A 12,837-nucleotide genomic window follows, 5' to 3' on the forward strand; every position below is an offset into this window, starting at 1 on the left:
AAGTTGATAGCTCATATCAGACGTTCCAAGTTATTAGAACCCAAATGTCAATCTCCTGGACAGGGATCATCCCTGACACGCAGAATAGATCTCTGCCGCCATGAGTGAATATGGCTGGATTTATGAAATATCGTCGTCTGCAACCACTGTACAATTTTCGCTACACTTCATAATTTGAATTATTCAATGTACATTGAGATTAATGTACAAACATATTTAAAATAAGATAATTGACAATCTGTACCGTAATCATATACGGTCACGTGATTTTCATGATGGCAATGAATTGAACAGATGGTTGCGCAATTCGATCAATTATTGTATTAACTGTTGGCTACACGCTCCGATTGGTTGAAGTTTTGAAGATCAAATATACTGACAAGGTATTTATAAGATTATAAAGGAGAACTATTTTCCCGAATAAATACTGAAACATTCATCTCGGCTATACACTTGATCGACCAAACATGAACCAGTCAACATTTAAATAACCATTAGCCCTCAAGCAAGAAAAACAGACAACCTAGACATTAGCAGCCAGGTTATTGATCTATTCCTACAAGAAAACCTTGACATTCACACATTCCTTCAATGGAAATCGATATCCAGCGAAACCTGCTGTATATATACAGAACAGGAATATTCCGGATTTACTGAAATGTCAGTTCATTTTATAATAGTCATAATCTTCACCGTATGCCACATACAAAGAACAAGACCTTCTATTTTTTAACATATTTATTACAATTAGAATATCCGTATTATAACTACATCAACAATTTAATTACATAACACAACATAGCATAAAAAATCACAGCACAAGTCAGATACTGCCTGGCTGTATTGAATATGGCTGAAATTATGCGGGGGGTCCCCCCTTGCCCTGTGGATTTTCGTTTTGAGGGGTGTCGAGAGTGCTCCAAAAGGCCCCTTGCGGGTCCAGGGCTGTGCCATAGTGGGGGTCATAGGGGGCTACCCCTAATGCTCCTTGGCATGAAGCATTTTTTGAAAAATGTATCACAGTTTCACAGTAATATGCTGAAGCACTAAAACGCCATTTTGTTATAATGTTTAAAGACTAAAAACATAAACAACAATACGAGTCCATGTGCTCTTAAAAAACACAACTTTTGTTCACATTAATAGAAATAATCAGTACAATCATAGAAAAATCAATCAGCTGTCAATTAAAATATATCAAATTAATTTAAACATGATTTTTTTTAGGTTCAAAAATCACAAAAATACACTTCTGATCAATACCTTGACAAGACAGAATGATCATAAGTATATATAAAGAACTACATCTTGTAATATTTACACAAAATGAAAGACAAATAAACATTCATAACATTCTTATCTTTTATCGTCCAATCCCTTTGAGGGTAACAAACACATTTATCGCACATATAAATAGAACACATATACTTTCTGTACTGCACTTGACACTTATTTTTTTTTTTAATTTTAATACTTTTGCGTATTCTTTCAATACTTTTTTAGTGTTTTTTCTGCAATTTCTCTTTTATCAACCATTAATGACAACCATGTCTAGTTTATAAAAATCGTCCAAGATAGACGACATCATCTTGTTCGCTTGAATTAACGGGCGTGAAGCCCATCAGTCTGTAGTGTTCCAGCATACACTTGTCGCCCACGCTCAGCTCCACGTACACTCCTGTGGAGCCCTGGGCTCTCAGCCCAGACAGACAGGATGCCAGGAGGCGCTTAGTCACAGCACAGTCCTCCATACGGTTCGAGAGAACATCAAGACGTATTACTGATGGGAACGAGCTTGTCACACTCTCCGGCACCGGTGCTGGCTCATTGTGGAAATTCTGTATCAACTCCTGAAATGAAGTGCAACCACATATTAGAAACAATATCTATTTCCACACTTACTGGATCAACTTATCCTTACATACCAGTTAATCTCCATTGACAAATTGAACAGTCGTGTAGTATTACAATGGTACACTTAAATTATTTAGGTTTTTTTGCAATGTTACCTTAAGGAATAATAAGAGCTGTGAATTATTTCAAGCTGAGGCCATTTAAGGTATATAGTAGACCACAAGACTGAACCTGTCTGACCCACCTGCCAAGTCTGATAAAAAAATTGGTAAGTCTGTCATTTTAAAAATTCTATACAAACAAAGAAACAAAACATACTGATATTAATTGTCTTCATCTGGTAGTGAGTCTCACATGATTTCCATAAAAATAAATTGCAGCATTTAATGCTTAAGGCCTACCTCAGCTGGGGTTAATTCTGGTAAGCTGGCTGGTTTCACATATTTCTCTCGAAGAGCCGGTATCCAAGCTACAGCCTCCCTCTGCTTCAGTGTTTTGGCATCAAGAGCAGCAACCGCGTATCCCATGAGCCCTTCTTCGTCCTCCACCACAAAACATTGCTCTGGGTTCAGAGTCAGCATACCCCCGATCAACCTGTGTGAACAGTCAGTAATTAAATAAGCTTATATCCTCCTGTTTGTGCTGAATAATTTTAACTTCATAATGATGAAAGCCATTGCCTTATAACATCCCACTCATTCAGTGTTCTGAGTAGAAACCAGTTCCTTAGGGGCCATGAAAAGGGCCCGTTCATTGGAACAAACCAACAACCACTCTTGCGCAGGGCTTGTAAATTTAACGCATGACAACTCTTGCCGCCTGTCAATCTCAGACTTTGAAGTGCTGAATGGTTACAACTACAGAGTTCTAAAGATTATATGTACCTTGTATAATAATGTCCATTTTGAAATACATTGTTACATTATTGTATGCATTTTGCATTGTTGAAAAATAATGGAACAGGTACAAAATTAGACCATTAACAGGGAATTTCACTTACTTATCGCCAATCACATTAGGGTGTTCTGGGAAAACCTCTGTCCCGTCTGCGCCATCATCACAGGTCTTTAGACAGATATTGTACAGCTCAGCCTAAAAGTAAAAACAAATGCCAGTTGTTAATAATGCCATTTAAGCAAACATTTACTACAAAATGAGATTTCCTGTATTCAAGATTCATTTTCCAAACACCTTTTAAACGCTGGGTGTTAGCCTTATATCCTGCAATAGGAAGGACCCAACTATCAGACATTGTGAATTACAGATTTACAGATCATCTTATCACTTATAAGCTAAATGACACTTCCATTCATATTCTATTAACATAGTTGGTGACTCCATAGAGTTGTTTTAGATCAAATACAAATGTACTTACATCTACAGTTATACTGCATATCACATGAAATAGGACACGAAAAGACCTACTTGCCACTATTTTAAGGTCAGAAAAGTATGTAATATTTATTTTCATTTTGTACAAATTTTGGTATTTTTTACTCACAATACCCTTTCAAATGATAACAAAATAATCACATGGCACCAAAATTAAACATCTGAATATTGGATGACAGTTCAAAGGAAATCTTACCTCATCGCTAAGCTTATATGGTCTGTACTTATAGGATTTCTTGAGGATCACCTCTGGGTGTCGAATGTAAAGCAGATCATGTGCTGAGGCAATTGGCAACATGCGCTGCAAGATTGAAAGAAAATCATTAATACAGTAACCATGGCGATTTTGATGCGCAGGACGGATCCATTGTAGGAAACGACCCTAGAGCAAGCCAAGCTCTGAAAACAAATGGTTATTGTGATGCAATATGACAGCTTTTGATTTAAAGGTTTGAAATATCTCGTTCATTAATGCAAACAACAAAAAATCCCCCGTTTTAATATCTTATCAGCTGTCATAGAAGCAGGCCTGTATCCATATCTCAAGTGTTTGGACATTTTATCTTTCAGCTTCACCAGTTAACAAACATATAGCTTTCCCTGCTGAATGTCATTTTACTTGTTTTAGTTAGCAATTTAACTTTGCATCATTTTAAACATAACTAAGAAACTTAAAAACGGTTATCCGAAAATAGACAACAAGTTCTAATATTGACAAATTCTTACAAACCCAACCCTTCAAAATATTTTGAGCACAGCAAATGACATAAACTTCAGGAAAAGCTACAGTTTACACTGCTGAAAAAAGTACCAAGTACCATATTAAAACGTTCTGCAATAAAAATCCTTTTATAATTACTTAATCAGAGGCATGTGTATACTTAATGTTCACCAAGCTTTCAAACCAGAATTCCTGGCTTAAGATGAAATATGTAGAAGTTCACAATGGCTTAGCACACTTGGACAATGAGTGTCGAAATGTACTAAGTTGAGTGTAACCTATTTACTAATTGTTACAATTTTCAATTTTGAAACAAGTTACGCCGGTTGTTGCATGTTGTATGCAAATGCCTCTGCTTTCTGCAAATAGATCTTTTATCATAAGTTCAAGGATTTTCAAGTTGTGTACAACATTTTCATTTTCATCAAGATAAATTAACGTCAAATACAAAAGCAATGAAGCTGTGATTCAGTCTGTAAACCATTGTGCATCTGACACGGCCTGATCAGAATGGATACCTTCACATGAAGGTTAGGGCTTTTCAGATACTGTTTACTTTACAGACTGACAAAACAAGAACTATGTCTGACCCTATGAAAAGGTTGTACAAGTCAGAAAACCCCTGAAAAGGTAAGCATTACTGGAGACCTGTAAAATAACCCACTTGAGATAAGGATAACAGAACCTGCAATGGAGTCTTGTTATTGTGTGTTCGGGAACAAACCACAAGCAGATTATACAATTCATTTTATATAAAACTTGATCCCTCCAAAACTAGAATGCTTCGGAGCAGAGTAGTTGAGTGGCGAGGATGTCCGATGATGGTCGGGTGGGTTCGTCGACTATACATACTTGAAACTCGGCTTGTAAGCCACCCTGGAAGCACCATGGTTCTTGATCGCCACTCAAAAACGCATCACGATAATCCTTTGTCATCCCTGTACAAAAGAAAAAGTGAAAATAACATTAGAAACATGTTCAAAATTGTTGATTGTTGAATTTTAATGAAAATTTTATTGTTTAATTCATTACAATTATCTTTAAATTTACTTTTTCATTTGTTTACTTGAAAAAATGATTTTAAATTATTATAATTTGATGTTTACGTTACTTATCATTATGCATTTAAAAAACTTTATATGATGGCTTAGTTAATTATCAAAATTTACAATTTGAATACCGACTACCTGTCCTGGCCTGATTCTTGTTTCATACGTTACCAGTATTGTATTCTTCTGTAGTTGCTCAGGTAACTTTTACAGTACAGCAACACAAATGCTATGTGAAATCTACCCAACCGTAATTCAGCATACAGCAATATCTTGCCAGCAACAAATTATATATAAATCTATAAATTACATGTCCCAGCTATGTTCAAGTTTTTATCAGGCATCATTCCCGACTGGTTTCGAATAACGCACAAAAAAGAAAGGCTTGTTAAATAAAGCAAAAAATAAGTTTGTATGAAAATCATCACATGATAAAACTTGAAAATGGCTGGTTATTCACATATTGAATATATACAATAGGTATAAAACAACTCGAGAAACAGTATTGAAGAAGTTCATGCATTTATCTATGATCATCAATGCAATATGCATTCAAAAACAAGTCTTTGATCTCAATGTTCTTGATACACCAGTCTTCATGATGTATTTTAATCTTGTCGCCCATTTGGACAAGAAGCTGTTGAAATGAGCTTACCATTGTAACTTGCCAAAACACATATTTTTTTCAATAGTTTTTTAACTACATTATGCATGTTTACCATGGAAAAAGATGTCCAAGCTGACTGAATTGCTTACTTGCACTTTAAAAATTTTACTTGTTAAGGCTTAGGGCAAGTGGTTTATCATGAAGACTGATATTACAGTAATTATCATCTGGCAGTATAGCATTTTTTCCAGCATAATAAAAGAGATGGCAATATTGCAATTAAAACCAGTTGAAAAGCTGTTCACTGTTAACCTATACCATAATATAACACACTGTCACAAACTATTCAGAGTTCATATATTTAAGTTTTCCCAAATATTTAGCATAACATAGACTGTATAAGTATCTCTTTGTCTTTTTTTATAATTTTTTTCCTCCGAAAATAAATAGTAAACAGGTCGGTTTGCTTTCTCAACCAGGTTATTGGAATTCAGGAAAACTTCAATAATAAGAATTCCAAAGAAATGACAATCAAATGATAAAAGATTATAGTAATATTTCAGCTATGATCAACATAGGTTTTAAAAGCACACAACCAGGTGCTATCGTGGAACTTTAACAGCTATACTGCCTTAAAGAAACTATATCTGAAAATCACAAAAAGTGTTCATACAAATTAAAATTCATAGAGAAATGCTTGCTTGCCCAACTGTCTACCCAATCCCCTGCATGTTACATACTAGAAAGAAAGACTCCTGTTTTGAGTCCAACATTGTCCCCAAATTTGGCTTAAGTAACGGAAGTTGTTTTATACCATTTCACATACTAACTTAAATATTGCTTAATATATCAAGACAGCTGTATACGAATATTTGGCTGGGCAGAAGTTTCACTACAATGACATAAAGCGTATAGTGATCAAACAGAAGCTAAATCATACATGTATATGAGCTCTGCATTTGTAGACAGCCAGCCGAGTTCGTAATTTGCCCCAGACCTGCAACGAGATCCAAGCCTCAATTAATATCAAGATAATTAAAATAAGTAATCATTATATTATTATCTCCTATTTAATTTATTCTTTAAATCTAACAGAGTTCAACTGATTAAATGAAACAGAATTGTTTAATCACCTGTAGAGAGCATGAACAAAATGCAACTGTTCAACAAAATGAACATGTAACTATTGCTTTATCAGGCAGAATATCAGTTTATTGGTACTGTAGACCTTTTGACCATTTCTATTTACCTAGCCATCTGACAAAGCCAGCACAGGTTTGCAGGACTCCGACCATGTCCCAAAGGTATGGATAGAAGTAGTAGCCAACTGCCTGGTTTGCTGTCTTCTTCAGTTGCACTATCAGGTTCTGTACTCGGTCAACAGTTGTCAGGAATCGGTTGGATGCTTCCCACCACTCAGATATCTGAAGACAAGAAAGCCACATATGTGAAAATCCTGACCTATGATTATCTGTACTAAGTAGATAGCTCAATACTAGTCTCATATTTCATAACTTTATGCATGACCAACATTTTGTTCTATAAAAATAACCATCACAAGTCATCACTTATTTAAAAAAAGTTATATTAAGATTATTCCATGATATTTCTGTGCCAACACATACCTGTGCTTGGTTATCAGAAGATGGGTTGCTAGACAGGAGATAGCAATTTTGTTTCATCAAGTGGAGATCCTGCAGCATTTGTACAGGAATCGCAGCATACTCGAACGGGAGGTAGAAAAAGCTTATAAGAAGTTCCAAGTCTTCATGTGAAATAACACTTTCAACAACACGGGCTAGTTTTTTATCTTCAGCTGTGCTGGCATTTGGAGGCTGACTATCTAACTGCATTAGACTGTCAGCAGACCCAATATTTGGCACCATAGAAATATTTTCCAAGACATTAATACTGTCAGAAATAGCACATGGCACACAGTCCATTGGTTCATTTTCATTAGAGATTTCTGATTCATTGTCTGACTCCCGTCTCGGTGAGACTTCAGGAGAACACAGGGGGTCTACAAGACTGTTGACAAGAATTGAGGTGGTAGGGTTCATCATAGATGGGTCTACAGGGTTCACATTGGTGGTAGGGAGGTTTGTGGTTTCCAGCTCGTTGTAAGCCTGAATCGGTGCAGGCATGTTAATGTTTGGTACTGGCACAGCGGGAGCCAGAGGGGTGGTTGCAACGGCCAATGATTTGGGTGGGTGGCGAGACTTGTTCAGCTCCATTAGCCAATCAGCTATGGCAATCTTCAGGGCATGCTTAGGCTGGTATTTGGAGTCGAAGTTGTTGATATCATCATCTGTCATGAAATCACACTCACTCTCCAACTTAATGTCTGATGCAACTGGACTCAGCTGGTTCTCTGTTGAGGAAAAGCAAAATGAGCCCTTAGAATTGTAAAAATCATGACAAAAAAGCCTAAAATTATTAATTTACCATATACTTTCCAACAAAGAAATAAGGTTTGATGAATTTTAACAGCAAATGCCGAAATTAGGAATTTTTTCTGTTAAAAGAAAAAGCTGTCTAGTTTCCTGTGATTAAGGACATGATTTAATATTAGTTTATTTTCCCCTTAAAAGACCCCAAATATATCAACCCTAAAGCCCTCCTAATTGACTTGTCAAGAATTTAATTGGGTCCACTTTTGGTGAAGAAATTGTGAATGGAAATTTAGAATTGAAAACAAAACAAAAAGATATGGATATAAAAGCCAGCATGACAATGAAAGATGATATCAGTTATCATTATCAATGGTCAGATGATTATGACTGTGTCCTCATACTATTTTTACATGGTAATATATTTCATAAATTATTATTGTCAAGTATACATATCTGTCAGCATTACAAGTTGACAATAAAACTTAAAACAATAGCCCAGTTAACATTATTTGACAAATAGAGCGCTAACCTGTAATGATATCTTTCTTGACTCCATTCTTGTTGGACCGTGACCACTGTCCAAGCGTATGTAGCGGAATGTAGTTAGCCTCAAACTCGCAGTTTGGGTTTGTGAGGACACCTCGCAAATAGGGAATGATGTCTGCGGACCGGCCATCAAACGGACCCAGATACATGCGTCTTTGGTCATAATCATTTGCGTGAATGTTGTCCCAGATAACTGGAGGCCTACGGAACACTTTGGCCACCTCCTCTAGCTCAGAGATTGTGATTTTCTTACTGATCACTTTACAGCCAGTCCAGAGGATGTGAATGTCGTTAAGTAATTTGGACCCAACTGTGTTCAAATAACCTGATGTAGCAAGGTTGGGCATGGCTCTTGATGTGCAGTACTCTAAAATATAAAAATATCACGCTATGAAGATATTATAATCCTTTGACAATATGCTAGGCACTTAAATAAAGAAAAACTGAGCACACATCTCTTGTGCAATGCAGGGCTATCCCAATATTCCAGGCGCAACTTCAGAAAGGGGTTTGCTAGAGCGCACCTGCGCCCTCACCAAGTCAAATATATTTCAACATAATTGTGCATTCAAAAAATAAATGATGACTTATGGCACAAAAAGAGTCAAGGCATTAAAACCCTAAATACCTCTTGTTTCACAATCTGTTTAAGAAAACACTTACTAACAAACCAACAGTATTATATGTAGCATGTAAGTTCTCACTCACCCGTTGGACAAAAGTAGAACTCTGGCTGGCCCAGGTGCTCGAACAGCTCATTTGTAATGGAAACTTGGGCACAGGCAGAGGACTGGAATGCACTCTTGTCAGATGCACTTAACTCTGGGTCTATGTCATCGAAGAGCAGGGCAAAGGCATGGCACCCAAATGCAGCAACCTGTTATAAAAGGAATCATCATAAATCTTTGTAAAATAATGAATAAAATTCATAACAAGAACTGTTTAAAACGCCTAGCTTATAGTCAAGCCAAGCCTGGCACAAAAAAAAATCTGATGCAGCTGCATGGTTTGAATATCTCTACCATGATTTTACCTTTAAAACAAATTCAATAAATTAGCATTACCATGCACCAATAAATTAAGGCCATTTAAATAAATTGGTTTCCCTATTAAATCCAAACATACCTGTTCACATTTCCTCTTCAAACACTGTACATCTTTGGCACTTGAGAAGCTGATGTCCAACCCTGGGGAAATGGCATATACAAAGGTGATGTTGTTCTCTGTTGCTGCTTCAATAAGACCAGTCAGGTTATCTGTAAAAATAATAATGTGTTATTTTAATGTTGAGTCAGATGCACAAGAGTACAACATATTGGCAAAAAAAAATCAAAAATGGGAGATAAAGATAAACAAATTATAGGCATATTTACCTGCTTCCTCCACAGAATACAAATCTCTCCAAAAGGCCCTGTGTTTGGCATCATCTTTGGGGGCATACATGTAGGTGGTCATCCCCATGTAATTCATCCACTGGAATAGGAGCTTTCTCTGCTCCGTTGTCCATGGTATACCATAGAATCCTGAAAATGATTAATTAAGGTAAGTTTCTCAGTTTATGGTCAATGGGAATGTATAAGTGTTATTAAATATGAGTGACCAAAACTCAAACCTATGACAAAAGTGACTGGAGGCCGAAATTGTTGTGTTTGATATCAGCGTAGGTGCTGAACAACGATGGAGTTCACGTAAAGTAAATATAAAAATGGTTTAATCAATGACGTAAGATCATATATATTTATGTAAAGCGTCTACTAATTACGTATATAAGTTGATGACATCAATGCAAGTGTATTTTTCAATTTTGCGGACAATAGTAGAACAAGAGGTCACTGTTTGAAGCTTGCAAAGCCTAAAGCTCACAAGTCTATTCGATTAAATTCTTTCGGACATCATACTATATCCACTTGGAACGTTCTTCCACAAAATGTCGTTACATGCAGCACCGTGAACAGTTAAAACTCACAACTGGGTAAGTTATGGTCACACAAACATTTTGACCTAAGTGATGTGTATTAAAAACCATAAATAAATTCATCAGTAATCAATCAGACCGGAGTGAATTCATCAATATTTTCATTCATAGACAATCAGACCGGAGTGGAGATTTGCACAGAAGTAGTCTAAAGGGATCAACTAGCATAAAGGGCTAAACATTTCCCTATAACACAAGGTAGGTATCCAACTTGTATTTTTCTCCAATTTAAAAATACAGTTGAAAGTGATGATCATTTTTTAAAAGTGGGTTGATTAAATAAATTAAAATAACAAAAAATTAATACTTCTAGTACAACACAAGATCAAATTATAAAGCATCAACTGAGTTTTCATCAAAATGATAACCAGCTTCCAGTATTTCTACAGTGTAAATAATTTTAACATCATTTTTTTCGATAACAATTATTTAGGTAAATGTATGGACAATATCAGTATAAAACAGATAATTTGGAAAATACTGAAACTTGTGATATTCCCCAACCCGGTGATTCCTTTTTGAGGATATTTTTAGAAAACGAAACAGCTTATATGTTTTTTAAGTATCACCTTTCCAACCGGGTTTTAAACTTTCCAATGGACACATACTATATGAAAGCATAGTAATATAAATTCAAATCTGAATAAAAAGCGTTATAAAAAATAAACAATACGTTTGGAAAAGTACGCGGGCCAAGGTCGATCCAGACTTGGAGATTTGCCAAGTTTTGTCCGCCATTTTGAATTAATTACCTTCGACGACCCCACAGAGGAATTTCGCCAAGGGTTGGTTGTCCAGAATCTCTGTAGATCCTGTCATTTCCGTTTTCTTGTTATAACCAAACCAAGAACTGTACAGTCCTCCTATTTTCGACTTGAATTTTAAACTCTTAACAGAAATATAATCAAAATATACACAACGACTTTGTCTTCACTCTCTTCTTGTTGACGTCGAGCTCGATACTGAATCGTGATTGGATAGAAAAGAGCATTTGGATTTCTTCGGACCTAGCAACATTAAACCGGTCAGAACCAGTTATCTCGGTTATTTCCGTGTTCGACGGACATTACCGAATAATTTTTCATGCGGTTAGACTCTAGACATATATATACTCGGCAAAAAAAGTCATGCGACAACGTGTTCCCTTATGATTTTTTTCAAGCACTTGAAATATTTATCAATAATGGTAATATATTTTGTGAAAGTACTTTTTATTTTGAACAACTGCATGTATAATAAAGATAATTAATTGGTCATTCACATTATGATAATACCGTGTTAGAAATGGGTAGGGGTCTACAGTAGCTACAATAATGAGCGATCAGGGATGCTGTTTAATAATTTTGACATTTCCTATGTACCCCCTGTCACGAGTCTGGCATAGTAAAAAAATCGTAAAAAGACTCGTTGACGGCCATTTAGGTGGACTAGGGTCTACAGTCAAAACTCACAAAATGGAAGTGTTTTTTTAGATTTACGGAGAAATTGCATATCTTGTTTTGTTCGCATATAATTGGTACCGTTTTACAAAATAAGGATTTCAATTTAAATTAGGCACAGGTTGTTTTAATTGTGTACGTCCAAACAGCATATTTGATAGAGATGAATCGTAACCATTTTTCCGACTACGACCGGTTACGTGCTATCGGATTTAAAGAAGCGGGATGTAACGTTGAAAGCATTGCAAGACGCAAGGTGCATTAAACACGTGTGGGGTGTTCTTGGACGCAGCGTTTCTTTGCGTATAAAGCCACATAGCACCCTAATGGATCTTCGAAGATTTCTTGAACAGGAATGGGATGCGATTCCACAACAGGAAATGAAAAAAAAATACTTGTTTAGTCATCAAGAGCGAGAATGATTAAATGCAGGGACAATTTCGGGGGATATACACATCATTTAAGGAATGAATGCGAGATTTATGTCATTATCGGGGTATGAAAGCAATTGGGCTGGTCAAAGTGTGTGGAGTCCGAGGGACTCCACGCGTACTTTGACCGGCCAAATTGCGTTCATATCCCCGATAATGACATCAATCCCGCGAATCATTACTTATATTTACACCAATAGTGCATTATTCCATTCAAGAATTGTTTAAAAATACTTTATTTCATTTAAGAAAACCCTTCAGTAATCCGTTCTTACCCGTTCTGTAAATAGAACGAACCGACCGTGACCGGAAACGTTTTATCAAATGACGTCACCATAACGCGGGAAAAGATCAACCACTTGAAATCAGTTTTAAACGTATAAACACTTGAGGCAACGATACATTTAACATATCATAATTTAACACGTTC

At 36.1% G+C, this 12,837-nt stretch overlaps 1 protein-coding gene across 1 annotated transcript; it reads right to left on the reverse strand.

Moving 5' to 3' along the window:
• Positions 1-720: 720 nt before the first annotated feature.
• Positions 721-11,486, reverse strand: LOC128211118 (protein O-GlcNAcase-like). The gene is made up of 13 exons (XM_052915539.1): positions 11,290-11,486; positions 9,936-10,085; positions 9,688-9,818; positions 9,271-9,439; positions 8,546-8,929; positions 7,249-7,994; positions 6,873-7,047; positions 6,564-6,620; positions 4,820-4,905; positions 3,443-3,547; positions 2,855-2,946; positions 2,256-2,448; positions 721-1,850 (listed from the first exon to the last, which is right to left on the reverse strand). Exons 1-13 carry the CDS (start codon positions 11,354-11,356, stop codon positions 1,557-1,559), a joined length of 2,649 nt encoding a protein of 882 aa, XP_052771499.1. The 5' UTR covers positions 11,357-11,486; the 3' UTR covers positions 721-1,556.
• Positions 11,487-12,837: the final 1,351 nt, after the last annotated feature.

Source organism: Mya arenaria, chromosome 12, assembly GCF_026914265.1.
Source record: "Mya arenaria isolate MELC-2E11 chromosome 12, ASM2691426v1".
NCBI lineage: Eukaryota > Metazoa > Mollusca > Bivalvia > Myida > Myidae > Mya > Mya arenaria.